Raw genomic sequence first — 27,290 nt, 5'->3', positions numbered from 1 at the left:
TGCACCAAGAACAATCCATGGCTTTATGTTCCCCCCCACCAGCAATGCAGCAGGACGCTGGTATGGGATTTGTTTCCCCCACCCCAACGATGCCCCAGGGCCCTGGGAGGGTGTTAAGTTCCCCCCCCCCCAACGAGGCACCAGGATCCTGGGAGGGTTTTTGTTTCCCCCCCCCCAACGAGGCACCAGGACCCAGGCGGGACTTTATCTTTCCCCCCATTGGACTCAGAGATTGCCGAGCGCTCCACAATGGAGACTGACTGTGAAATTGTGGAGCCGGGTCCTGACGTGTCTCCCACCCAAAGTTTACACCCTAGCCCCAAAAGACTTCCCCCAACCCGGAAAACACAGAAAACTGGCAAAACCCATAAGAAACAGAAAACTTTGTTTATTCCTCCCCCATCACCTTCCGATGTGTCTCAACCGTGCAGTTTGTCTCAAGCCCCTCATGTTTTAAGCCCCATCCCCGAACTTCCAGACCCTTCAAGTTTTGTTGCCCATTCTCCTGCAACCTCTGCCTCCTCCTCCACGGTGAGCCAGGCTTCAGTTCTAAATACCCCCCAGTTACGGCACTCAACCCCAAGCCGGCGTGGTTCAACCCGGCGCGGTAAAAAAAAATAAATTTGTGTTTTTCCCCAATAAAAAAAAGTTTATTTTCAACAATTATGTTTGGTTTATTGTGTCTTTCACCGCTCTAAATACACACCAATAAACTGCGTTTACACACTTTTATTCTTTTGGCCTACACATATCTCCAGTAGTATAAAATACCAGACAACATCTATATGTGTTTCTTTAGTATACAGATATGAGTTGGCCAAAAAAATAGTAGTTATTTCCATACTCTTATTTTTAATTTTTAACTGGTGTAGTGTCACTGTACAAAGAGAAAATGGTGTAAATCAAGTTCAGAACTCAACTGAACCGGTCAGATGTCAAAATAGACACCTGACCTGTTTAGTTGATTACTGACTTGTATATTCACCATATTCTATATAGCACATTATGTGACAATGTTTGTCAAACTGATGGGACAATTGTTGGCACACGCTAACTATCTATCCTCACCTTGGCAGGTGTAAGAAATTTTGAATTCATGATCATGTTTATGTTCATCATGAATTCATTATTTCTTACACTTGACTTGACGGGAATAGAGAGCGTGCCAGTCGTGACGCAATGACGTCAAGAAGATTACCAATAAAGAAATTTAAATCTGGTTACATTATAAGTATGCGTGTTTATATCATTGTTTGTAAACCAAAATAGGGAGTGCAACAGAGGTCAATTATGATTAAAAAAATCAAATTATTACCTCATCAACTATCACCCACTCCTTGTTTTGGATTACAAATTATGATATACTACTACTGCCCATCTTTGTTCAACCTTTAGAGAGGAAAAAGACAGGAGACCTGGTGAACACAAAAAAGTTTATTAATTTGAAAAATTGGTATCAGTATTTAATATTTGGTAAACATTAACATACAACAGGACATTTAAACAACATTGTCCTGCCATGAAACCCGTCCAATATCGGACACAAAATAGGCCGCAAATTGGTCACGCATAAGACCAACGGCTGCAGTTGACCTCATCGGGTGATGATGAAAATCGGGCAATGGGTGTGAAATTGGTTCATCAAGTTCAATGTGGGGTCGCTCCTTAGCCATTATATAATTGTGTAGAACCACACAGGCTTTGACCACCTCGTCCACTGTTTCCACTTTTAGATTGATGGCTGTTGCGAGAATGCGCCATTTTGCAACCAGAATGCCAAAGCTGCACTCTACGGTTCTTCTTGCCCTGGTCAGTCTGTAGTTGAATATTCTGCGAGTATGGTCCAAGTCCCTACTAGAATATGGCTTCAGGAGATTTTCACACATCTGGAAGGCCTCATCCCCAACCATAACAAATGGCAGCGGTGACCCTTGAGTGTTGGGGAGAGGCTGTGGAGGGGGGAAATTAAAATTGTTGCCATACACACGGCGGCCCATATCAGAGCTCTTGAAGGTCTGGGAATCATTGCCACGGCCAAAAGCTCCAACGTCCACGGCGATGAAGCGACACTCCGCATCCGCTATTGCCATGAGCACTATCGAAAAATATTTTTTATAATTAAAAAACTCAGATCCGGTTCTTGCAGGTTTAACAATGCGGATGTGCTTCCCATCCACCGCCCCTAAACAGTTTGGAAAATCACACACGTTCAAAAATGTTTTGGATATTTCCCGCCACATGTCCACGGTGGGTACGGGTATAAACTCCTCACGGAGTACATTCCATAACGCACGACAGGTGTCCACAACAATTCCGGACAGGGTTGAGATTCCAAGGCGGTATTGGAAGTGCAGGGAAGATAAACTCTCTCCTGTGGCCAGAAATCTAGAAGGAAAAGAAACCAAAAAAAACATTATAAAACGGCTCTTATTTTATGTTGTTTTTCAATAAGAAAAATTTTAAAAAAACAACCCAAAATACATGTCATAACCCCAAAATTTGACTATCATTGGTTTATTTTTGGAACGTACCGTAATGTCACCAACAGACGTTCCTCGGGTGGAATTGCTCTACGGAGCCGTGTGTCCTGTCGCCGTATGGAACCTTCGACACGAGACAGTAATTCACGGAAAGAATCTTGCGACATTCTGGTGTAATCCTGGAATTTCTCCGGGTTGGCATTCAGCTCCGCATACAGGGTGTGATATGCTCCGCGGGTCTCACGCACTTCAATGATGGGGTGCCTCCAAAAACGCCGACGCTGTCTCCTTCTCCATCTTTGGCGGTTTCGGTCTTGCTCCCAAGCAAAAACACAGGCAAGGAAAATCTTGAAGCTGAACTCCAGTTGGAAATTAAAGTTCGCTATTGAAAGATCCATCGTGACACCGGAAACAGTAGCAAGCTCTGAAACTTTATGTACCCCTAGGGTCTATATATTGAGTCCCAATCATGTACGCCCTCTCTAGCCCACTCTATTCTCATTGGTTGGTTATTGTAACCTTTTTTTTTTTTTCCCCCAAAAATGCACAAAAAACGCAAACGCATACAAAAACGCATGTAAACGCGTGTAAACGCTGCGTTTTTTTGACGCACGCGTTAAACGCGTGCGTCAAAAAAACGCAGCGTTTACACGCGTTTACATGCGTTTTTGTACCATGCGTTTTTTTAAAAAAACGCATGCGTTCAAAAACGCTAGTGTGAAACCAGCCTTATAATGTTCAGTTATGCACTCAATACTTGGTCGGGAATCCTTTGGCAGAAATGACTGCTTCAATGCGGCGTGGCATGGAGGCAATCAGCCTGTGACACTGCTGAGATGTTATGGAGGCCCAGGATGCTTCAATAGCGGCCTTAAGCTCATCCAGAGTGTTGGGTCTTGCGTCTCTCAACTTTCTCTTCACAATATCCCACAGATTCTCTATGGGGTTCAGGTCAGGAGAGTTGGCAGGCCAATTGAGCACAGTAATACCATGGTCAGTAAACCATTTACCAGTGGTTTTGGCACTGTGAGCAGGTGCCAGGTCGTGCTGAAAAATGAAATCTTCATCTCCATAAAGCATTTCAGCCGATGGAAGCATGAAGTGCTCCAAAATCTCCTGATAGCTAGCTGCATTGACCCTGCCCTTGATGAAACACAGTGGACCAACACCAGCAGCTGACATGGCACCCCACACCATCACTGACTGTGGGTACTTGACACTGGACTTCAGGCATTTTGGCATTTCCTTCTCCCCAGTCTTCCTCCAGACTCTGGCACCTTGATTTCCGAATGACATGCAAAATTTGCTTTCATCAGAAATAAGTACTTGGGACCACTTAGCAACAGTCCAGTGCTGCTTCTCTGTAGCTCAAAAGTGGCTTTACCTGGGGAATGCGGCACCTGTAGCCCATTTCCTGCACACGCCTGTGCACGGTGGCTCTGGATGTTTCCACACCAGACTCAGTCCACTGCTTCCTCAGGTTCCCCAAGGTCTGGAATCGGTCCTTCTCCACAATCTTCCTCAGGGTCCGGTCTCCTCTTCTCGTTGTACAGCGTTTTCTGCCACATTGTTTCCTTCCAACAGACTTACCATTGAGGTGCCTTGATACAGCACTCTGGGAACAGCCTATTTGTTGAGAAATTTCTTTCTGGGTCTTACCCTCTTGCTTGAGGGTGTCAATGATGGCCTTCTTGACATCTGTCAGGTCGCTAGTCTTACCCATGATGGGGGTTTTGAGTAATGAACCAGGCAGGGAGTTTATAAAAGCCTCAGGTATCTTTTGCATGTGTTTAGAGTTAATTAGTTGATTCAGAAGATTAGGGTAATAGGTCGTTTAGAGAACCTTTTCTTGATATGCTAATTTATTGAGACAGGTTTTTTGGGTTATAAGGAGTTGTATGCCAAAATCATCAGTATTAAAACAATAAAAGACCTGACAAATTTCAGTTGGTGGATAATGAATCTATAATATATGAAAGTTTAATTGTAATCATTACATTATGGTAAATAATGAAATTTAACACTATATGCTAATTTTTTGAGAAGGACCTGTATATAGTACAATAATGCCATAGGTCTTCATGGGAGTACAAAGGTGGCAACTACTGGTGTATTCAAGGGGAGAAGGCTGCCATATTAACTCATCGGAATCCCATAACCTTGTTGCAAGGGGAGCAGTGGGCATCCAGGTCAATTACAACCATTTAAATGTGGCAGTCAGAGATTGACAGTGGCATCTAAAAGGTTAAACAGTAGCAACCGGAGTTCAGCTCTGGTCACTGATTTTTAGGGTAAGTGCATGACATGGTTTTTAGGTAGATTACACCGAGAAAATACTCAAAAGATTGAACACAGTCATTCTATGTGAAAACAACAAGTTGCTCTTATGTTCAAGTTCACAGTTTTGAGCATCTTTTAACCACTTCAGGATTCCAAAGATAAAAGAAGTGACCTGACCATTCTGGCATTTTCTTCTTGAAGATGCTCTATACTATACAATACAGGTCAATGGGAAGGCTTATAAGATGTCTGGACATTTTTGGAGCATTTTTGTAGTGTCTTTGCTTCACAAACAGCTAGCGGTTTCTTCAATATTCAATGGAGTGTAAAAATTAAAAAAAAACTATGTGAAAAACCTCAAGAAAACGCTGGTGGCTAAAAATGTAAAGTAAAAAAAACACTCAGGAAGCAACTAATTAACAATACAAAAGATGCTTCAGGAAAAAAACAATGCCAGCATTTTCTGAGGGTCTAAGGGAGAACGTTTCTCCTTGCCGAGAGTGAGTGCCAGGCTGGTGTACGGAGACTTGTAGACAATGCAATGCTTTTCTGGGAATTTTAAAATCCTCTTCAAAAGGAAGACGACTTATCTCTGCTGTCACCTATTGGAAGCAGAAATCCTAAAAGTCAGACTCTTTAACAAGCGTTTCCGCTTGACTTGGGATAAGAAGCCAAACCCAAAACTCCATTTGGAGGCATGTTTCAGGGTGTTGCCCCTCCTCAGTGCAAAGCATGAGATCTGATTTAGCTGTATGAAAGGCCTCTGACTAGTGGAGTGCCAAGCCATAGTAAAGGCATTTATAGGCCATGCAATGCTCCTATAGTTATGTTTCAAGGCTCCTTAAAGAGTCGATATTGACTTTTAGGATTGCTACGTCCAGTAGGTGGCGGCAGAGATCAAGTCGTCTTCCTTCTGAAGAGGCTATTGGCATTTCCTGAAGCATGTTCCTCTTGAAAAACTTGGCAGGTTTGCACAAGTCAAAAAGCCGACGTATGAACATACCCTTAAATCGATCTCTCAGTTTCTGTGTCCGCTCCATACATCTAGTGCAGAGTGAGTGTACCATGATGTTTTATGGTGGAAAGGTGTTGATGTATAAAAGCCGCTTGTGCAGTTGACCCTTTTTATCTTGGGTCTTTCTTTCTAGACTGTCTTACTGGCTATGTCCTGTATCTTTATTCAATGAGAGGCAGTGGATAACAGGAGTGCTACATAGCGTGTATCTTTTCTTTTCCTCTTATATGTAAAATCATCTGTATTTCATCCCAGGGGCATTTTTATGTGATCTATGTGCCGTTTTATATGTGTATATGTCATCCGTAAATCAGTTCTTTACATTTTTATTACATCTTTATATCCATTTTTTATGTTTATATATCATCGGTAAGTCCATTTTGTTTCTATGTGTACAATGGCTTGAAATAGTATTCATATCACATGATCTTTGCCACATTTTTTTTTACAAACTTTACATGATTTTCTAAATATTTCAAAAATGTACAGTACAGACCAAAAGTTTGGACACATCTTCTCATTTAAAGATTTTTCTGTGTTTTCATGACTATGGAAATTGGAAATTCACACTGAAGGCATCAAAACTGTGAATTAACACATATGGAATTATATACCGTATATACTCGAGTATAAGCCGACCCGAGTATAAGCCGACCCCCCTAATTTTGCCACAAAAAACTGGGAAAACTTATTGACTCGAGTATAAGCCTAGGGTGGAAAATGGAGCAGCTACCGGTTAATGTCAAAAATAAAAATAGATACCAATAAAAGTAAAATTAATTGAGACATCAGTAGGTTAAGTGTTTTTGAATATCCATATTGAATCAGGAGCCTCATATAATGCTCCATACAGTTCATTATTGCCCCATAGATGCTCCATATAAAGCTGTGCCATATAGTGCTCTGCACCGTTCATTATTGCCCCATAGCTGTACCATATAGTGCTCTGCACCGTTCATTATTGCCCCATAGCTGTGCCATATAGTGCTCTGCACCGTTCATTATTGCCCCATAGCTGTGCCATATAGTGCTCTGCACCGTTCATTATTGCCCCATAGCTGTGCCATATAGTGCTCTGCACCGTTCATTATTGTCCCATTGAAATCTGTGCCATATATTGCTCTGCACCGTTCATTGTTGCCCCATAACTGTGCCATATAGTGCTCTGCACCGTTTATTATTGTCCCATAGCTGTGCCATATAGTGCTCTGCACCGTTCATTATTGCCCCATAGCTGTGCCATATAATGCTCTGCACCGTTCATTATTGTCCCATAGCTGTGCCATATAGTGCTCTGCACCGTTCATTATTGCCCCATAGCTGTGCCATATAGTGCTCTGCACCGTTCATTATTGCCCCATAGCTGTGCCATATAGTGCTCTGCACCGTTCATTATTGCCCCATAGCTGTGCCATATAGTGCTCTGCACCGTTCATTATTGCCCCATAGCTGTGCCATATAGTGCTCTGCACCGTTCATTATTGCCCCATTGATGTACCATAGAAAGCTGTGCCATTGCTGCTGCTATAAAAAAAAAAAAAAAGCCATACTCGCCTCTCTTGCATGCAGCTCCCAGCGTCCGGTCCCGGCGTCTCTCTGCACTGACTGATCAGGCAGAGGGCGGCGCGCACACTATATGCGTCATCGCGCCCTCTGACCAGCACAGTCAGAGCGGAGAGACGCCGGGAGGATGGAGCGACGCCAGGAAGATGGAGCGACGCCCGGCGTGTGGAACGGGAACAGGTGAATATGAGATACTTACCTAGTCCCGGCACTCCTGACGCTGCCCCTGCCTGTCACACTGTCTTCGGTGCCGCAGCCTCTTCCTCTATCAGCGGTCACCGTTACCGCTGATTAGAGAAATGAATATGCGGCTCCACCCCTATGGGAGTGGAGTCCATATTCATTTTTCTAATGAGCTGTCCCACGTGACCGCTGAAAAGGGGAAGAGCTGCAGCACCGAAGACCGTGGGACGGCAGGGGGAGCGTCAGGATCGCCGGGACTAGGTAAATATGCCTCAGCGCCCTCTCCCCCACACCCGCCGACCCTGCCACCCACCGTGACTCGAGTATAAGCCGAGAGGGGCACTTTCAGCCCAAAAATTTGGGCTGAAAATCTCGGCTTATACTCGAGTATATACGGTACTTAACAAAAAAGTGTGAAACAACTGAAATTATGTCTTATATTCTAGGGTCTTCAAAGTTGCCACCTTTTGCTTTGATGACTGCTTTGCACACTCTTGGCATTCTCTTGATGATCTTCAAGAGGTAGTCACCGGCAATGGTCTTCCAACAATCTTGAAGGAGTTCCCAGAGATGCTTAGCACTTGTTGGCCCTTTTGCCTTCATTCTGCGGTCCAGCTCACCCCAAACCATCTCCATTGGGTTCAGGTCTGGTGACTGTGGAGGCCAGGTCATCTGGCGTAGCATCCCATCACTCTCCTTCTTGGTCAAATAGCCCTTATACAGCCTGGAGGTGTATTTGAGGTCATTGTCCTGTTGAAAAATAAATTATGGCCCATCTAAACGCAAACACGGATGGAATAGCATGCCGCTGCAAGATGCTGTGCTAGCCATGCTGGTTCAGTATGCCTTCAATTTTGAATAAATCCCCAACCGTGTCACCAGCAAAGCACCCCCACACCATCACACCTCCTGCTCCATGCTTCACGGTGGGAACCAGGCATGTAGAGTCCATCCATTCACCTTTTCTGCTTCGCACAAACACACGGTGGCTGGAACCAAAGATCTCAAATTTGGACTCCTCAGACCAAAGCACAGATTTCCATTGGTCTAATGTCCATTCCTTGTGTTCTTTAGCCCAAACAAGTCTCTTATGCATGTTGACTGTCCTCAGCAGTGGTTTCCTAGCAGCTATTTTACCATGAAGGCCTGCTGCACAAAGTCTCCTCTTAACAGTTGTTGTAGAGATGTGTCTGCTGCTAGAACCCTGTGTGGCATTGACCTGGTCTCTAATCTGAGCTACTGTTAACCTGCGATTTCTGAGGCTGGTGACTCGGATAAACTTATCCTCAGAAGCAGAGGTGACTCTTGGTCTTCGTTTCCTGGGGCGGTCCTCATGTGAGCCAGTTTCTTTGTAGTGCTTGATGGTTTTTGCAACTGCACTTGGGGACACTTTCAAAGTTTTCCCAATTTTTCGGACTGACTGACCTTCATTTCTTAAAGTAATGATGGCCAGATTGGAGACACTTCAACGCTTTAAGGACGCGGGAGGCTTGGCTTTACCTAACCCTGAAATATATTTCTTGGGGGCCCAATGTCAGCATTTAAAGGGCTGAGAACATGAGTCATAAACCAATACAACACAACTTTTGATAGAAAGGGTGGTGAAGAGAAGTCCGGCGGTACAGTGTCTGGAAGATGGATCCCTAGGGATACTGGGGAAGAAATACCCTGTTAGGGTTGGCGGAACACACCGAATATATATATTTATTTAGAAGAAATTGGTGCGTTCGCAACCCGGGATCCACCGTGCAGGAAAGCACCTGCTGCTAGATATGGCGGTACAAAAAGCAGTATAAACAGACTCTGTTACTTCACAGAGTCTGTTAGCAAAGATAACGCTGTGCCCTGTCTGGCTCACAGAGGAACACAGCTACTTAGTAGAGCAGATGGTGGTCATGCAGTCAAATGCAAACACGAAACTCCTCGCCGGAGGTGCCAGCATTCTAGGGGCTTATTTCAGCGGGATCCCTGACTGAATACAAACATGACCGCGCTGAGCTCGTACATAAATTGATACTAGCGCATGGCTGTGCGGCCATGCGAACATTATATAGCTGCAGCACATACAGGACCTTCCTAGAAGGACCAATGAGAGGCTGCCACAGAGCCTGAGGAACTTCAGGACCTTCCTGGAGAACCAATGGGTCTTGCTGCAGTATCTGAGCATGTGACCCTCGATCTCCAATGAGAGATCTTACCCTGGGCATGCTCAGAAGGGGAAAAGCAGGACTTAGTCCCAAAAGCGTCTGCTCGCCGCTGCCCAACACTGGCTTCAATGGCAGAAGCTGGAAAAGCAGCAGTAACCCTTTGCACAGAGTCAGACTGAGCGAGACGCTGGGACCGATGTGACAGGCTCGGACTGGCCCACCAGAGAACCGGAGGATTCTCCGGTGGGCCCAGGCACTGACACCTGCTGGCATACTGGCCAGCAGCTGCCTAGGGCCCCCACTGCTCCAGGGGCCCCTTGCCAGTGGCTATAGGGCCCCTGAGTCAAGGGGGCCCGCCCTGTGCCAGTAGCAGCAGCTGGAGACAGGATCCTGTCCCCGCTGCTAAAGCAAAATGAATATTCACGCTTCTCCACTCCCCTATGGGCATGGAGAGGCGTGAATACCATTTGTTTTTAATAGCGGGCAGTGATAGCCACAGGCTGCCGCTAACACTGCCCACACGTAAAGCCCCACTCAAGCACCACACACACACACGCACACACAGCACCGCACACATACACACACGCAGGCGCACACACAGACTCACAGAGCAGCTCACCTCCCGGCATCCTGCTTCGTGTCTGAGACAGCCCAGCTGGATGACGTCATCACCCAGCGCGCTGTCTCAGTCAGAAAGCTTCCAGCAAGGAAGAGGCTGCCGGGATGAGCTGCTGCTGCGGGGAGGTGAGCTGTACTGTGTGCCTGCATGTGTGTGTGAGAGTGTGTGTGTGCCTGCGTGTGTGTGATGAGCTGCTGCTGCGGTGAGCTGTGTGTGTGTGTGCCTGCGTGTGTGTACCTGCTTGTGTGTGTGTGAGAGTGTGTGTGTGCCAGCGTGTGTGTGTGTGATGAGCCGCTGCTGCGGTGAGCTGTGTGTGTGCTTGCATGTCTGTGTGTGTGCCTGCGTGTGTGTGTATGTGATGAGCTGCTGCTGCAGTGTGCTGTGTGTGTGTGTGTGTGTGGTGAAGGACAATGATTTTGGTGGGGGAGACAATGATGGAGGTGATGGGCAATGATGGTGGTGGGGGAGACAATGATGGAGGCAATGGGCAATGATGTGGGGGAAGACAATGATGGAGGTGATGGGCAGTGATGGTAGTGGTGGGGAGGCAATGATGGAGGTGAGGGGAAGCAATGATAGAAGTGATGGGCAATGATGGTGGTGGGAGAGGCAATGATGGAGGTGATGAAATGGACAATGATGGTGGGGGAGGAGGCAATGATGCAGGTTGTGGAATGGGCAGTGATGGGGTGGTGGGGAGAATCATAGGGGTGGTGGGGGAGAAGGCAATGATGGAGGTGGTGATGAGGACAATGATGGGGGTGGAGAGGGGCTGCATTATACTTTATGAGGGGGGCTACATTATATTCTGTGGGGGGACTGCATTCTCAGGGGACTACATTATATGGGGGGCTACATCATACTATATGAGGGGGCTACAGTATGCTCTATGGGGGGCTGCATCATATTCTATGGTGGGGCTGCATTCTCTCAGAGGACCACATTATATTCTGTGGTGGGCTACATTATACTATATGAGGGGGGCTGCATTATACCCTATGAGGGTGCTACATTATATTCTATGGTGGGGTATGCGTTATACCTGAGGGGGTTGCATTATATTTTGTGGGGTGCTGCATTATATTCTATGAGAGGGGACTGCATTATATTTTATGAGGAGGCTACAATATATTCTGTGAGGGGGCTACCCCAATCCTTGCTACATAATTAAGACGTGAACTACCTTATATTATACACTGATATTAGCGCTTTTTACCGCACAATTGATGGTCTTGTATCTATTTCCATGTAGCTACATAGTGGGCTCCAAGAATGATTTTCTCTGGTGGGCCCAGGGTGCTCCAGTCCGAGGCTGGACGTCTCCACTGCGGCAGGAGAAAAATGGGAGACCGCAGCGGAGATGGCCCGAGATTCCCCCTGTGCAGAGGCGGGAACTCGACCGCTAACATGCCCAACATTGTTTCTGATATATAAAGTATGGGGGAGAGTTAAACAAATTTGCGGGGTTGCTTGTCTGACCAGGTTTTCTCCGCTGTGGTTTAATAATAATCTATCGGAGTTTTTGGCGATGGGACAAATACCAGAATGGCAAGCCAGGGGATCCGGTATGCCTGTCAGATTTTAGAGCGACGGGAGTTGAAATTCTTTTCCCAGCTACAGTCGGAATATGGTCTTAAGGCATCTGGGGGGTTCCAATATGCACAAGTACAGCATGCGTTTGTGGCCCAGAATGAGGGAGATTGTTTCCAAATTCAAAACGACTTAGTACTAGACTACATCTGTGGAGTGGGGACAACGAGGGGTGCCATTTCATCTTTATATAAGGATCTGCTTCACACTCACCTATTAGAATATCTGATTGGTGCGAGGGCTAAATGGGAAAGAGAGCTGGGTCGTTTAGAGGATGAAACGTGGGAGTCTGTATTAGAATGGATACCGAAACTATCACTGAATGAGCCGTATAGGCTCTCCCAGCTTTATATTGTGCACAGAGTGTATAAATCCCCGGATGTCCTGTATAGAGCTGGGCTGAGATCTGACTCGGAATGCCCTAGATGTAGGAATGATCGTGCTGGAATGTTTCATATGTTATGGTCGTGTCCGAGATTGACTGCTTTTTGGTTGGTGGTTGTAAGCCGGATAGAAGGGGCATACAGATGTGTAATTCCAAGAGAACCTTTGGTGTGCGTGCTGGGGTACGTGGAAGAGATAACTGTGGATAACAAGCTGAAAATAGCAATCGCTAGACTACTATACATGGCTCGAAAGGTCATAGCCAAAAATTGGATCAAAGAGGAACCTCCCTCGAGGGGAGAATATCTTAAATATGTGAAGCAGGTCATTACCCTGGAAAAGGGTGTATATCAGAAAAGAGGGAAGATGGGCCTGTTTGATAAATTGTGGATGCCCTGGCTGGATCTAGGCTAGGGGAGGCTAAGAGAAGTTAGGCCTGAGGAGGGTTCACCTATATATTTATGGTGTACTCGTGTACAAATTAGTTATTGTATATGGATAACGTATATAATACTACTGGATATGTTAAGAGGAAGGCGTGAGCTGTCTAAAAGGGAAGGAGGGGGGCGGGATGGGTAAGGGAGGGTTAAGAGTGGGGAAAAATGGAAACGTATACCTTAATGTGAAATGTTTTATTGTGCTCTTATATTTAATAAAAAACATTTGAGTTAAAAAAATGATGGCCATTCGTTTTTCTTTACTTGGCTGCTTTTTTTCTTGCCATAATACAAATTCTAACAGTATTCAGTAGGACTATCAACTGTGTATCCACCAGACTACTGCACAACACAACTGATGGTCCCAACCCCATTTATAAGGCAAGAAATCCCACTTATTAAACCTGACAGGGCACACCTGTGAAGTGAAAACCATTCCCGGTGACTACCTCTTGAAGCTCATCAAGAGAATGCCAAGAGTGTGCAAAGCAGTCATCAAAGCAAAAGATGGCTACTTTGAAGAACCTAGAATTTAAGACATATTTTCAGTTGTTTCACACTTTTTTGTTAAGTACCGTATATACTCGAGTATAAGCCGAGATTTTCAGCCCATTTCTTTGGGCTGAAAGTCCCCCTCTCGGCTTATACTCGAGTCATACCCGGGGGTCGGCAGGGGAGGGGGAGCGGGGGCTGTGTAATTATACTTACCTGCTCCTGGCGCGGTCCCTGCAGTCCCTGCTTCTTCCAGCGCTGCATCTTCTTCCTGTATTAAGTGGTCACATGCAGGGGCGGATTATCAGAGGGTCAATATGGGCGGTAGCCCAGGGCCCAGTGGTCTGGGGGGGCCCTGGGCTACCGCACAGATTGACCCTCCACTAAGTGTCTGAATGCCCGCCGGCATTTGTGTGCCCCCGGACCCGGTGGGCAGAGAGAGGGGGCCCGCATTGGTTGGGAGGTGCGTGTATCAGCCGGTCAGCTGAGAGCTCCGAGTCCCTGCACCAGGCCTGCACAGCAGCACACCACATAATGGCTGCTCTGTGCACAGGACCTGTGATGAGGTCACCGGATGGGAGGAGTCAGGGGTCACATGATCGGGAGGAGGACCTCCGTGTACAGGACTTTGCTGGTTGCCATGGCGCCGGAGGAAGGTAAGGCAGCGTATGTGTGAGGTCAGGAGGTGTTTATAGGGTGGATGTAGCAGAGCCGTGTGTGTACGAGGTGTATGGATCAGAGCAGCGTGTGAAAGGTCTATGGAGCGGAGTCGTGTGTGTACGATGTGTACGGAGCCGTGTGCATGAGGTGTACGGAGCGCAGCCGCGTGTGTACGAGGTGTACGGAGCAGAGCAGCGTGTGTATGAGGTGTACGGAGCGGAGTCGTGTGTACAAGGTGTACGGAGCACAGCCGCGTGTGTACGAGGTGTACGGAGCGGAGTCGTGTGTAAGAGGTGTACGGAGCCATGCGTACAAGGTGTACGGAGCACAGCCACGTGTGTACGAGGTGTACGGAGCGGAGTCGTGTGTAAGAGGTGTACGGAGCCATGCGTACAAGGTGTACGGAGCACAGCCACGTGTGTACGAGGTGTACGGAGCGGAGTCGTGTGTAAGAGGTGTACGGAGCCATGTGTACAAGGTGTACGGAGCACAGCCGCATGTGTACAAGGTGTACGGAGCACAGCCGCGTGTGTACGAGGTGTACGGAGCCATGTGTACAAGGTGTACGGAGCACAGCCGCATGTGTACAAGGTGTACGGAGCACAGCCGCGTGTGTACGAGGTGTACGGAGCCATGTGTACAAGGTGTACGGAGCACAGCCGCATGTGTACAAGGTGTACGGAGCACAGCCGCGTGTGTACGAGGTGTACGGAGCACAGCCGCGTGTGTACGAGGTGTACGGAGCACAGCCGCGTGTGTACGAGGTGTACGGAGCACAGCCGCGTGTGTACGAGGTGTACGGAGCGGAGCCGTGTGTACGAGGTGTACGGAGCGGAGCCGTGTGTACGAGGTGTACGGAGCACTGCCGCGTGTGTACGAGGTGTACGGAGCACAGCCGCGTGTGTATGAGGTGTACGGAGCGGAGCAGCATGTGAAAGGTGTACGGAGTGGAGTCGTGTGTACGAGGTGTACGGAGCACAGCCGCGTGTGTACGAGGTGTATGGAGCGGAGCAGCATGTGAAAGGTGTACGGAGTGGAGTCGTGTGTACGAGGTGTACGGAGCACAGCCGCGTGTGTAAGAGGTGTACGGAGCCATGTGTACAAGGTGTACGGAGCACAGCCGCATGTGTACAAGGTGTACGGAGGAGCACAGCCGCGTGTGTACGAGGTGTACGGAGCCATGTGTACGAGGTGTACGGAGCACAGCCGCGTGTGTACAAGGTGTACGGAGCAGAGTCGTGTGTAAGAGGTGTACGGAGCCATGTGTACGAGGTGTACGGAGCACAGCCGCGTGTGTACGGAGCGGAGCCAGGTGTACGGAGCACAGCCGCATGTGTACGAGGTGTACGGAGCACAGCCGCGTGTGTACGAGGTGTACGGAGCACAGCCGCGTGTGTACGACGTGTACGGAGCGGAGCCGTGTGTACGAGGTGTACGGAGCACTGCCGCGTGTGTACGAGGTGTACGGAGCACAGCCGCGTGTGTACGAGGTGTACGGAGCGGAGCCGTGTGTACGAGGTGTACGGAGCACTGCCGCGTGTGTACGAGGTGTATGGAGCACAGCCACGTGTGTATGAGGTGTACGGAGCACAGCCGCGTGTGTATGAGGTGTACGGAGCACAGCCACGTGTGTATGAGGTGTACGGAGTAGTGCCGTGTGTGTACGAGATGTATGGAGAGGAGCCGTATGTGTATGAGGTGTACGCAGCGGAGCTGTGTGTGTGCAAGGTATGCGGAGCAGTGTGTGCAATGTGTATGGAGCGGAGCGGTGTGTGTATGAGGTGTACGGAGTAGTGCCGTGTGTACGAGATGTATGGAGCGGAGCCGTGTGTGTATGAGGTGTATGGAGCGGAGCCGTGTGTGTATGAGGTGTATGGAGCAGAGCCGTGTATGAGGTGTATGGAGCGGAGCTGAATGTGTACGGAGCGGAGCCGTGTGTGTATGAGATGTATGGAGTGGAGCCGTGTGTACGGAGCGGAGCCGTGTATGCAAAGTTTACGGAGCGCAGCCGCGTGTGTAGGAGTAGCTATGTGTGGCCATTATCATGTGCGGCCAATATACAGTAAGGAGCATCATGTGTGGCCATTATACAGTATGGAGCATCATGTGTGGCCATTATACAGTATGGAGCATCATGTGTGGCCATTATACAGTATGGAGCATCATGTGCAGCTATTATACAGTATGGAGCATCATATGCGGTCATTATACAGTATGGAGCATCATGTGTGGCCATTATGGAGCATCATGTGCGGTCATTATACAGTATGGAGCATCATGTGTGGCCATTATACAGTATGGAGCATCATGTGTGGCCATTATACAGTATGGAGCATCATGTGCGGCTATTATACAGTATGGAGCATCATATGCGGTCATTATACAGTATGGAGCATCATGTGTGGCCATTATGGAGCATCATGTGGGGCCATTATACAGTATTGAGCATCATGTGGGGTCATTATACAGTATGGAGCATCATGTGTAGCCATTATACAGTATTGAGCATCATGTGGGGTCATTATACAGTATTGAGCATCATGTGTGGTCATTATACAGTATTGAGCATCATGTGGGGTCATTATACAGTATTGAGCATCATGTGGGGCCATTATACAGTATTGAGCATCACGTGGGGTCATTATACAGTATTGAGCATCATGTGGGGCCATTATACAGTATGGAACATCATGTGGGGCCATTATACAGTATGGAACATCATGTGTGGCCATTATACAGTATGGAGCATCATGTGGGGTCATTATACAGTATTGAACATCATGTGTGGCCATTATACAGTATCGAGCACTGTGTGGCCATATTTTTTTTTTATAATTATTCTTTATGAACAGTGTGATCAGCAGAGCTAAATGGGTGTGGTTGAGACATGGATATGGGTGTGACTAGTGAATGGGTGTGGTCAGAGGTGTGTCCTAAAATTTGCTGCGGCGCGCAACGCGCACCGCAAACTTTGTCCCTCTTTCCCAACTTCAAAAGTTGGGAGGTATGGTAATATGTGGTCTGGAAATGGTGCGGTGGTATTTGTCCCTTGTATGTGCTATTATTTGATCACTGTGGTTGTAATTTGTGGTCTGGTCATGGTGCGGTGGTATTTGTTCCTTGTATGTGATATTATTGGTCAAGATATACCTAAATTGTATTGCAGATTTTAACAAATATTTCCTAGGTTACAGTAGAGTAGGGCCCGGCCCTTTTTCTGGAATAATCTGGTTCGGGTATATCATGACCCCCGTCACGTGACCCCCGTCACATGACCCCCGTCACATGACCGGGGGGGCCCACAGTGTGTGAACAGCGCGGGGCCCTGGCTACCCTTAATCCACCCCTGGTCACATGGCACCACTCATATACAGTAATGAATATGCGGCTCCACCCCCCATACAGGAAGAAGATGCAGCGCCGGGGAAGAAGCAGGGAGGCAGCGCCAGGACCAGGTAAGTATACGGGGAGGGGGAGCGCTGCGCTGCGCGATAGTCACCTGCTCCTCGGTCCGGGTATCGCTCTGTCTTCAGCAGTGACGCTCAGGTGAGAGGGCGCGGTGACGTAGTAAGTGCGCGCCCTCTGCTGAGCGTCAGTGCCGAAGACAGAGCCGCATGAGAAGCAGGTGACAGTGCCAGGGTCCTGAGCGAAGAGAGGTGAGTATGTGATTTTTTTCTTTTTTCTTTTATGGCAGCCACAGCATATGGGGCAAGTGACTGTGCAGAGCATCTTATGGGGCCATACTTGTGCAGCATTATAAGGGGCAAGTGGCTGTGCGGAGCATCTTATGGGGCCATAACACTTGTGCAGCACTATATGGGGCAAGTGGCTGTGCAGAGCATCTTAAGGGGCCATACTTGTGCAGCACTATATGGGGCAAGTAGCTGTGCAGAGCATCTTATGGGGCCACACTTGTGCAGCATTATAAGGGGCAAGTGGCTGTGCAGAGCATCTTATGGGGCCATACTTGTGCAGCACTATATGGGGCAAGTAGCTGTGCAGAGCATCTTATGGGGCCACACTTGTGCAGCATTATAAGGGGCAAGTGGCTGTGCAGAGAATCTTATGGGGCCATACTTGTGCAGCATTATAAGGGGCAAGTGGCTGTGCAGAGCATCTTATGGGGCCATACTTGTGCAGCACTATATGGGGCAAGTGGCTGTGCAGAGCATCTTATGGGGCCATAACACTTGTGCAGCATTATAAGGGGCAAGTGGCTGTGCGGAGCATCTTATGGGCCATACTTGTGCAGCACTATATGGGGCAAGTGACTGTGCAGAGCATCTTATGGGGCCATACTTGTGCAGCACTATATGGGGCAAGTGACTGTGCAGAGCATCTTATGGGGCCATACTTGTGCAGCATTATAAGGGGCAAGTGACTGTGCAGAGCATCTTATGGGGCCATACTTGTGCAGCATTATAAGGGGCAAGTGGCTGTGCAGAGCATCTTATGGGGCCATACTTGTGCAGCATTATAAGGGGCAAGTGGCTGTGCAGAGCATCTTATGGGGCCATACTTGTGCAGCACTATATGGGGCAAGTGACTGTGCAGAGCATCTTATGGGGCCATACTTGTGCAGCATTATAAGGGGCAAGTGGCTGTGCGGAGCATCTTATGGGGCCATACTTGTGCAGCATTATAAGGGGCAAGTGGCTGTGCGGAGCATCTTATGGGGCCATACTTGTGCAGCACTATATGGGGCAAGTGGCTGTGCAGAGCATCTTATGGGGCCATAACACTTGTGCAGCACTATATGGGGCAAGTGGCTGTGCAGAGCATCTTATGGGGCCATAACACTTGTGCAGCACTATAAGGGGCAAATATCTCTATGGAGCATATTATGGGTCCCTTATTACCCTTTATGCAGCATTATATGGGGCATATTTTAATATGGAGCATCTAATGGGGCCCATCAAACTTTATGGAGCATTATATGAGGCTCCTAATTCAATATGGATATTCAAAAACACTTAACCTACTGATGTCTCAATTAATTTTACTTTTATTGGTATCTATTTTTACTTTTGAAATTTACCGGTAGCTGCTGCATTTTCCACCCTAGGCTTATACTCGAGTCATTAAGTTTTCCCAGTTTTTTGTGGCAAAATTAGGGGGGTTGGTTTATACTCGGGTCGGCTTATACTCGAGTATATACGGTATATAATTCCACATGTGTTAATTCATAGTTTTGATGCTTTCAGTGTGAATTTACGATTTTCATAGTCATGAAAATAAAGAAAAATCTTTAAATGAGAAGGTGTGTCCAAACTTTTGGTCTGTACTGTATATCCTAAAATTGTGATGTGAGTTTCTAATTAGCCCCCATGAGAAAATACATTATAGGGCCACCTTTCTACAATCACTCGCTAGAGTCACTAATCTTCTTCTTATTTTCAGGAAAGGGACCTGTTAAAGACTTTTCGAATTCCTGTGGAAACATTTATCACCTACATGATGACACTGGAGGATCATTACCACGCAGATGTGGCCTACCATAACAACATCCACGCGGCAGATGTGGCTCAGTCCACCCACGTCCTGCTATCCACTCCTGCGCTAGAGGTGACGTCTTCTCCCCTTGTGTTTGCCTGTCTCCCCCATCATGGTAGTGCTTGGTTAAAGCCTCAGAAGTGAAATATAAGCTCTTTTTAAGTGTAGATCTCAAAACCAGTTTTCGATCTAAAGAGGCACTGTATTTTACGAGACATATATATTTTTTATAATGTTAGCCCCAAACTAATTTGGACTTTACATCAGGAAAATATGAGAATAATGTAAAAGGTTATTTTAATCTTAAAGGGGTTGCCAACTTACATTATGCCTTATTTTAAATCAATAATCTAATGTTCATAGCACTGCATTGTATTGCTTCTTCTATTGTCAAATATATGCACCAAAAATAAGACCTAGTTTAAGTGGTGTACAGCACTAATTGGATGGCCGTGTTATATGCTAGTGTGAGCATACCCTTAAACTAATACTTTGTTGACGTACCCTATAGATTTATGACAGCTTTCAGTCTTTTTGGATAGGTGTCTATTAGCATGACACATCTAAAATTGTCAATTTTTGTCCCCTCTTCCTTGCAATGCTGCTCCACATCTGTGACCCCGCTCTACTGCCCACTCCCCTTAAGCTAAATTTGGACTATAAGATAGACCCCCTTTTTATATTAAAAATTATTTTTCTTCCTATTTTCCTCCTAAATTTGAGGTGCGTCTTATAGTCCAAAAAAACACAGTATATCAATAAAGTTTTGTCAAAGCCAAATACCATGAAGTATCAAAACATAACAGCTTTATTTCAAACGTGTCATAACAACAAGAGACAAATAACGCCATCTCAAAAACACAAGTAAAAACCTGCAAATAACCTAATTTTCATAATATGTGCAGAAATTGTGCAACATTAAAAACTCCCCAAAGTCTCAGCATGTAGCCTAATACTAGAAGTACTAGTGTCCTCAGTGAATGGATGATGTTGATTAAGACCGCTGATTGCTGTGTATGAGGCCGGCGTCACACTAGCGAGTTTTACGGACGTATGAGCACATTAAATACGTCCGTAAAACACGCATTCCACACGGCCCAATGATTCTCTATGCCCCAGCTCCTATCTGCCGTATTTTACTGATCCGTATTATACGGCTTTCTACGGCTGTAGAAAATCGCAGCATGCTGCATTTGTCACTGTATTGCGCAAAAAAATCGCCAATGCAAGTCTATGGGGGCCCGAAAAATACGGATTACACACGGACCAGCAGTGTGACTTGCGAGAAATATGCAGCGGTGTTAGCGAGAAAAGCCGGCAATTCAGTGCGGTGTACATTAAAATCACACTGACAGGTTACAATAGAATAGGTAGAATAAATGTGTACACATAGAATATATATATATATATATATATATATGTCATTGAGACACATATATGTATATATTAATATTTCATACAGCGCTAGATAGCTTAAAAGTCGGTAATTCAATTACCGGATTTTGCTTTCTCCTTCAAAAACCCGACATGATATGAGACCTGGTTTACATACAGTAAACCATGTCATATCCCCCTTTTTTTTTTGCATATTCCACACTACTAATGTTAGTAGTGTGTATGTGCAAAATTTGGCCGTTCTAGCTATTAAATTAAAGGGTTAAATGGCGGAAAAAATTGGCGTGGGCTCCCGCGCAATTTTCTCCGCCAGAATGGTAAAGCCAGTGACTGAGGGCAGATATTAATAGCCTGGAGATGGTCCACGGTTTTTCCCCTACCCCCCCCCCCCCCCGGCTAAAAACATCTGCCCCCAGCCACCCAAGAAAAGGCACATCTGGAAGATGCGCCTATTCTGGCACTTGGCCACTCTCTTCCCATTCCCGTGTAGCGGTGGGATATGGGGTAATGAAGGGTTAATGCCACCTTGCTATTGTAAGGTGACATTAAGCCAGATTAATAATGGAGAAGCGTCTATTATGACACCTATCCATTATCAATCCAATTGTATGAAAGAGTTAAAGAAACACCCACACATTATTAAAAAGTCTTTTAATGAAATAAACACACACCGTTTGTTGTAATATTTTATTGTACATATATATTCCCATAGTCCGTGGACCCTCTCCAGGCTATTAATATCTGCCCTCAGTCACTGGCTTTACTACTCTGGCGGAGAAAATTGCGCGGAGCCCATGCCAATTTTTTCCGCCATTTAACCCTTTAATTTAATAGCTAGAACGGCCAAATTTTGCACATACACACTACTAACATTAGTAGTGTGGAATATGCAAAAAAAAGGGGATATGACATAGTTTACTGTATATAAATCATGTCGGGTTTTTGAAGGAGATAGCAAAAGCCGGCAATTGAATTACCGACTTTTAAGCTCCGGCGCAGGCGTACTTTGCTCTGCCCTGTTGAGGGCAGACAAAGTACTGCAGTGCGCAGGCGCCGGGCCTCTGACCTTTCCGGCGCCTGCGCACTGCAGTACTATCCTCTGCCCTCAAGAGGGCAGAGCAAAGTACGCCTGCGCCGGAGCCGTGGCTGAAGATCAGAAGAGGACGTCATGGAAAGAAGATGGGAGGCGCCGCAGCGGACCGGAGACGCCCATCGGACCTGACCAGCAGCGGGACCGCCCCTGGGTGAGTATAATCTAATGTCTTTTTCTCCTTTTTCAGGTAACATCGGAGGCTTATCTACAGCATTACAGAATGCTGCAGATAAGCCCCTGATGCCGGTGGGATTACCTCACCCGCGATTTTCGGGGTGACAGGTTCTCTTTAACTTTGCTTTTAGACTGTTGATGTTTTTTTTTTAGTTGTTAATATTGACTCTAAAGTTAAATATTTTTATATATTTACAGGCTGTGTTTACTGACTTGGAAATCATGGCTGCCATCTTCGCTAGTGCTATTCATGACGTTGATCATCCAGGCGTATCAAATCAATTTCTAATAAATACTAGTAAGTGATAGAACCTCCACCTTTGTAATAAACTTCCAAAGCACAGACTGGAAAGTAAAGCGCACACGTATATTGTGAGAATGCAGCTGCTTTTAGAGATGTGTGGATCTGGTGTTAAAATGGGACTACCGGCAGGGAATGTCACTTATTAAACAGGATTTCGATCTGTTCTCATCTATGGACTCACACAGTTCTAGAAAATGAGAAGACAGATGATAGATGCATCTTACTAAGATGGACATCTGCTTTAATCTGGAACAGGCTGTAGTTAGTATGTCAGGTAGTGACTAGGAATTGTCAGACATATGAGCTCTGATCTTGCCTCTCATCACCTACATATAGACGCTAATATCTATTTTCCATATCTCATCCACATGATTTTGTATCATTTTTTTCTTGCCTTTTTAGACTCTGAGCTGGCGCTGATGTACAATGATGCTTCGGTCTTAGAAAACCATCACCTTGCAGTTGGATTTAAGCTCCTTCAAGAAGAGAACTGCGACATTTTTCAAAATTTGACCAAAAAACAGCGCCAGACTTTACGAAAAATGGTCATCGATATGGTAAGTGGGTGACCAGAGAGCTGGCAATGATTCAAGTCTGCTGAGTTATGGAGAGGAGGGTTTGGTGTTTTTTTTTGTAAGGGACTACTTGGTTGGTGTCTGTTACTGTTCTGCATTCAGGTCAGCCTGATTATAGGTTGGGAAGCATGTGAAGAAGGAACAAATCAATGTCAGTAGGTGTTGGAACCATCATGTGGTGGCTCTTCGGCCCTTGGAGAGGCCTTACGCTGGTTGGTTTTATGGTGTTTTGTGGCTACAAGGTGCTATGGACTCCCCTCCCTAGAGGAACCTCATTGACCCATGAAAAGGGCTTGGAGGGAGAAAAAAAGACTAGATATTTCTGGCCTGGATGGCAAACCTGGCAATATGAAGGGGAGCCCATTTTACTTTTTGCTATGGGCAATCATTCTTGTATGTATGCTATTGTGGATACTGTAATGAGTTATATTTGACCTCTTCCCTGTATGTCATGATGGGAGAGGTGTTCTAAACATATGATATATATGGTAAGTTCTTCATGGTGATCAAGCAGGCACGGGAGCCCAAAATCCATTTTACTGACAACCATGCTGGTGCCAGCATCGTCTCTGGTTGTTTAACATTTCAATTGCAAATGTGGCATTTAGAACATTTTCAGGGTGAGGACTCGTTGCCCCACACCATCCCTGCCTCAAGGCAGTCATAGGGTGCCGATGGTTGTCATCCTTTAGGTCTGCCTTCTATACGTAGAGTGTAACATGCCTCCTGTCAGTGTTAAACTTTCCAGGTCTAATACCCTGCAATACATTACTATTGAAGGGTATTAGATCAGTGAATAAACAAGTGAAGGATTAAGTAAAAAATTGTCATTAAAAATAAGTGTAAATCATATTGACCTAAAATTACCACAAAGTACAATGTGTCACGTAAAACAGAATCAGTGGGAGAACCAGTTCAGAGTTATTACTTAATAAAGTGACTAGGGTCAGATTTAAAAAAATTGCTAAAAAATGAAATGGGTGGAAGAATATTCCCAAATACAAATGCTGGCACTGGACCGTTAAATTCCTATACATTTCTCCTCCCACTATTTGGTCTGGACCTTTCACACACAACTATTAGTACCTAGAGCACCTTTTGTATTATACATTTTCTTTATCAATTGAACAGGTCACAAGGGTGTCACCACTCTACCAGCCATTAAACATAACATTTCTGTCCTGCTCGAGTTTTCCCAATAAGCTATACTTAAAGGGGTTGTCCACTACACGGATACTCGCATTCTACATCAGCACTTTTCCATTGATGCCGGCACTGAGGTTCATGTGGCCTTGTCGCCCATCAGTGTTCGATATTGGGCTACAGGACTCACACAAACTGCGGCAGACCTGGTACCAACATCACTAGAACAGCACTGGTGCAAGAGGTGAATATATGCTATTTTTATTTCACAAGGGGGACTACTTAATTTAAAAAGGGATTGTCCAGAGGTAGTGGACACCACTTTAAAGGGATATTCCCATCCCCAATTTTATTTATATAGCGCCAACATATTCCGCAGCGCTTTACAAATTATAGAGGGGACTTATACAGACAATAGACATTACAGCATAACAATAATCACTGTTCAAAATAGATACCAAGAGGAGTGAGGGCCCTGCTCGCAAGCTTACAGACTATGAGGAAAAGCGGGGACACGAGAGGTGGATGGTAACAATTGCTTTAGTTGTTCAGACCAGCCATAGTGTAAGGCTCAGGTGTTCATGTAAAGCTGCATGAACCAGTTAACAGCCTAAGTATGTAGCAGTACTGACACCGAGGGCTATTAACTGCATAAAGTGTATGAGAACATGATGTGAGGAACCTGGTTATGGTTTGTTTGTTTTTTTTTTAATGGGCCACACAGGGATCGTTAGGTTAATGCATTGAGGCGGTAGGCCAGTCTGAACAAATGAGTTTTTAGCGCACGCTTAAAACTGTGGGGATTGGGGATTAATCGTATTAACCTAGGTAGTGCTTTCCAAAGAATCAGCGCAGCACGTGTAAAGTCTTGGAGACGGGAGTGGGAGGTTCTGATTATTGAGGATGCTAACCTGAGGTCATTAGCGGAGCGGAGGGCACGGGTAGGGTGGTAGACTGAGACCAGAGAGGAGATGTAGGGTGGTGCTGAGCCATGGAGTGCTTTGTGGATGAGGGTAGTAGTTTTGTACTGGATTCTGGAGTGGATGGGTAACCAGTGTAATGACTGGCACAGGGTAGAGGCATCGGTGTAACGGTTGGTGAGGAATATGATCCTGGCAGCAGCATTCAGGACAGATTTGAGCGGGGAGAGTTTGGTAAGAGGGAGGCCAATTAAGAGAGAGTTACAATAGTCCAGACGAGAATAAATGAGTGAAACAGTAAGAGTTTTTGCAGAGTCGAAAGTAAGAAAAGGGCGAATTCTAGAAATGTTTTTGAGATGCAGATAAGAAGAGCGAGCCAGTGATCGGACGTGGGGGGTGAATGAAAGCTCGGAATCAAGTATGACCCCAAGGCAGAGGCACCTTAAATTAGAAATATAGTATAGTTCTTCTGATTCTCTATGTTGCTTAATGGTTACAACCGCTAGCAACTAACGAACTGTCACTGTATTAGTGTTCATAACCATGGATACCTAAGCTACTGCAATACCTGCATATGGGGTAAATGACACAGCGAATCAGAAGAACTAACATTTCTAATAGGAGGTATTTGCTAGTATTATTATTACATCTACTATATGTTGGGATATGATATTGGCGGTGGCAATTCCCCTTTAATATTTTGAGGATTGGAAATTTCTAGAACTTACAGTAGCTAGACGTAAATGAGTCCCTTTTAGTTTGGGAACTCCATAGACTGGAATCACATGGAAGATCTCTTTTACATGCCATGTCGTGATTGAGTGAGAATGCTAAAAATTAAGGAACTACAATGGATTAAGAAATTAAATACATTAAAACAGTATGATTAAATTAGGTGTTACCCTCTAGGTATGTTGTTTGACTTCATCTCCTTTATGAAATTCCTCCTTTCCATAGTGTAGTTTGTCAATTAGGTTATGTGACAGAGTCCTGGGTAATGTAATGGAGGGGGATATGTTTCACTATGTCTAATGGCATCAGAGTTGTATTTCCTCCAGCATAGTAAGTGTTGTGGGGGTTAAGTTCTGTTATGGGCTGGTTTTTTGGGGGACTAGTGAACCTGAGCCATGAACTTAAGAAATATACCTGTGGAATATGGGCAAAGGATGTCTGTAACCCCTCTAGAAAGATGGCGCTGGGTACATAGAGTTGTAATCACGCGTGCGCCAAGTCATGCTGACAGTGTGACAGTTGTGCGCATGTGCTGGAAGTCTTCTACTTACTGAGTTGGTGCTGGCCGCCCCGGAGCGCAATTTCGCTTGCGCGAGTTTTCGCTATACTTTTTCATCTTACTTACTACCTGACATGCACATGTGACTTCTTAGGACGCCGATAATGGCGCTATTGGATACGGGGCAAGTCATGTGTTGTAATTCCATACAGCTGATTGCATTATGACCAATTGACTATTTAACGGATTTCTTCACAAGACTGCCCTACATGCCCTTTTTTTATTGGCACTGTATAACTGTATATTGTTGTAAATAATATGACTTTACACTTTATGTATAAAATGAATTGTGAATAAACTATGGAATAACACTCTTATGAGAGTTATTGTTGTAAAGTACATTCATTTAACTACACAGTGGGGGAAATAATTATTTCAACCCTTGCTGATTTTGTAAGTTTCCTCATTGACAAAGGAAAAACCCCGTGAGCACTACTATAAGAGGTGCTAACGTAGGTCCCCAAACCGTTCAATAGTAAGAATGAAACCTTGCACTCAGCTTAATGATGTGACGATTTATTGTAGTACGCTTAAGAAACGTTTCGGTCACTTTTGACCTTTGTCAGTGGCGTACTTATGATAGGTCGTATATCTAGGATATAGGTGGGGATAGTCCCTGGTATGTCCGCATTTATAGCAGGTCTGTAAATATAAATTGTATGGGATTGTAATCTGAATCCTGTGAAATGCTTGGGCGCAGCCACGTCAGATGCGGCATCCACCGCTCTCTCGCCCACTGACAAAGATGTGAACAGTCTATAATTTTAAGGGTAGGTTAATTTTAACATTGAGAGATAGAATATCAAAAATAATATCCAGAAAATCACATTGTATAAATGATATACATTTATTTGCATCTGGCAAACAATACTTAATACTTGGCGGCAAAACCCTTGTTGGCAAGCACAGCAGTCAGACTTTTTTGTAGTTGATGATGAGGTTTGCGCACATGTCAGGAGGAATTTTGGTCCACTCCTCTTTGCAGATCATCTCTAAATCATTAAGATTTTGAGGCTGTCGCTTGGCAACTTGGAGCTTCAAGTCCCTCCAAT

At 45.7% G+C, this 27,290-nt stretch overlaps 1 protein-coding gene across 3 annotated transcripts in view; it reads left to right on the top strand.

The window, feature by feature from the left end:
• Positions 1–27,290, top strand: part of PDE4C (phosphodiesterase 4C) — a 238,938-nt gene that overhangs the window by 191,533 nt on the left and 20,115 nt on the right. For all 3 annotated transcript variants that reach the window (XM_069741067.1, XM_069741059.1, XM_069741074.1), the window contains 3 exons: positions 19,251–19,415; positions 22,204–22,303; positions 22,712–22,866. In XM_069741067.1, coding sequence (XP_069597168.1) covers positions 19,251–19,415; positions 22,204–22,303; positions 22,712–22,866 — 420 coding nt within the window. The remainder of the gene's footprint in view (positions 1–19,250; positions 19,416–22,203; positions 22,304–22,711; positions 22,867–27,290) is intronic.

Source organism: Ranitomeya imitator, chromosome 1, assembly GCF_032444005.1.
Source record: "Ranitomeya imitator isolate aRanImi1 chromosome 1, aRanImi1.pri, whole genome shotgun sequence".
NCBI lineage: Eukaryota > Metazoa > Chordata > Amphibia > Anura > Dendrobatidae > Ranitomeya > Ranitomeya imitator.
This window is presented reverse-complemented; position numbering and strand designations above follow the sequence as displayed.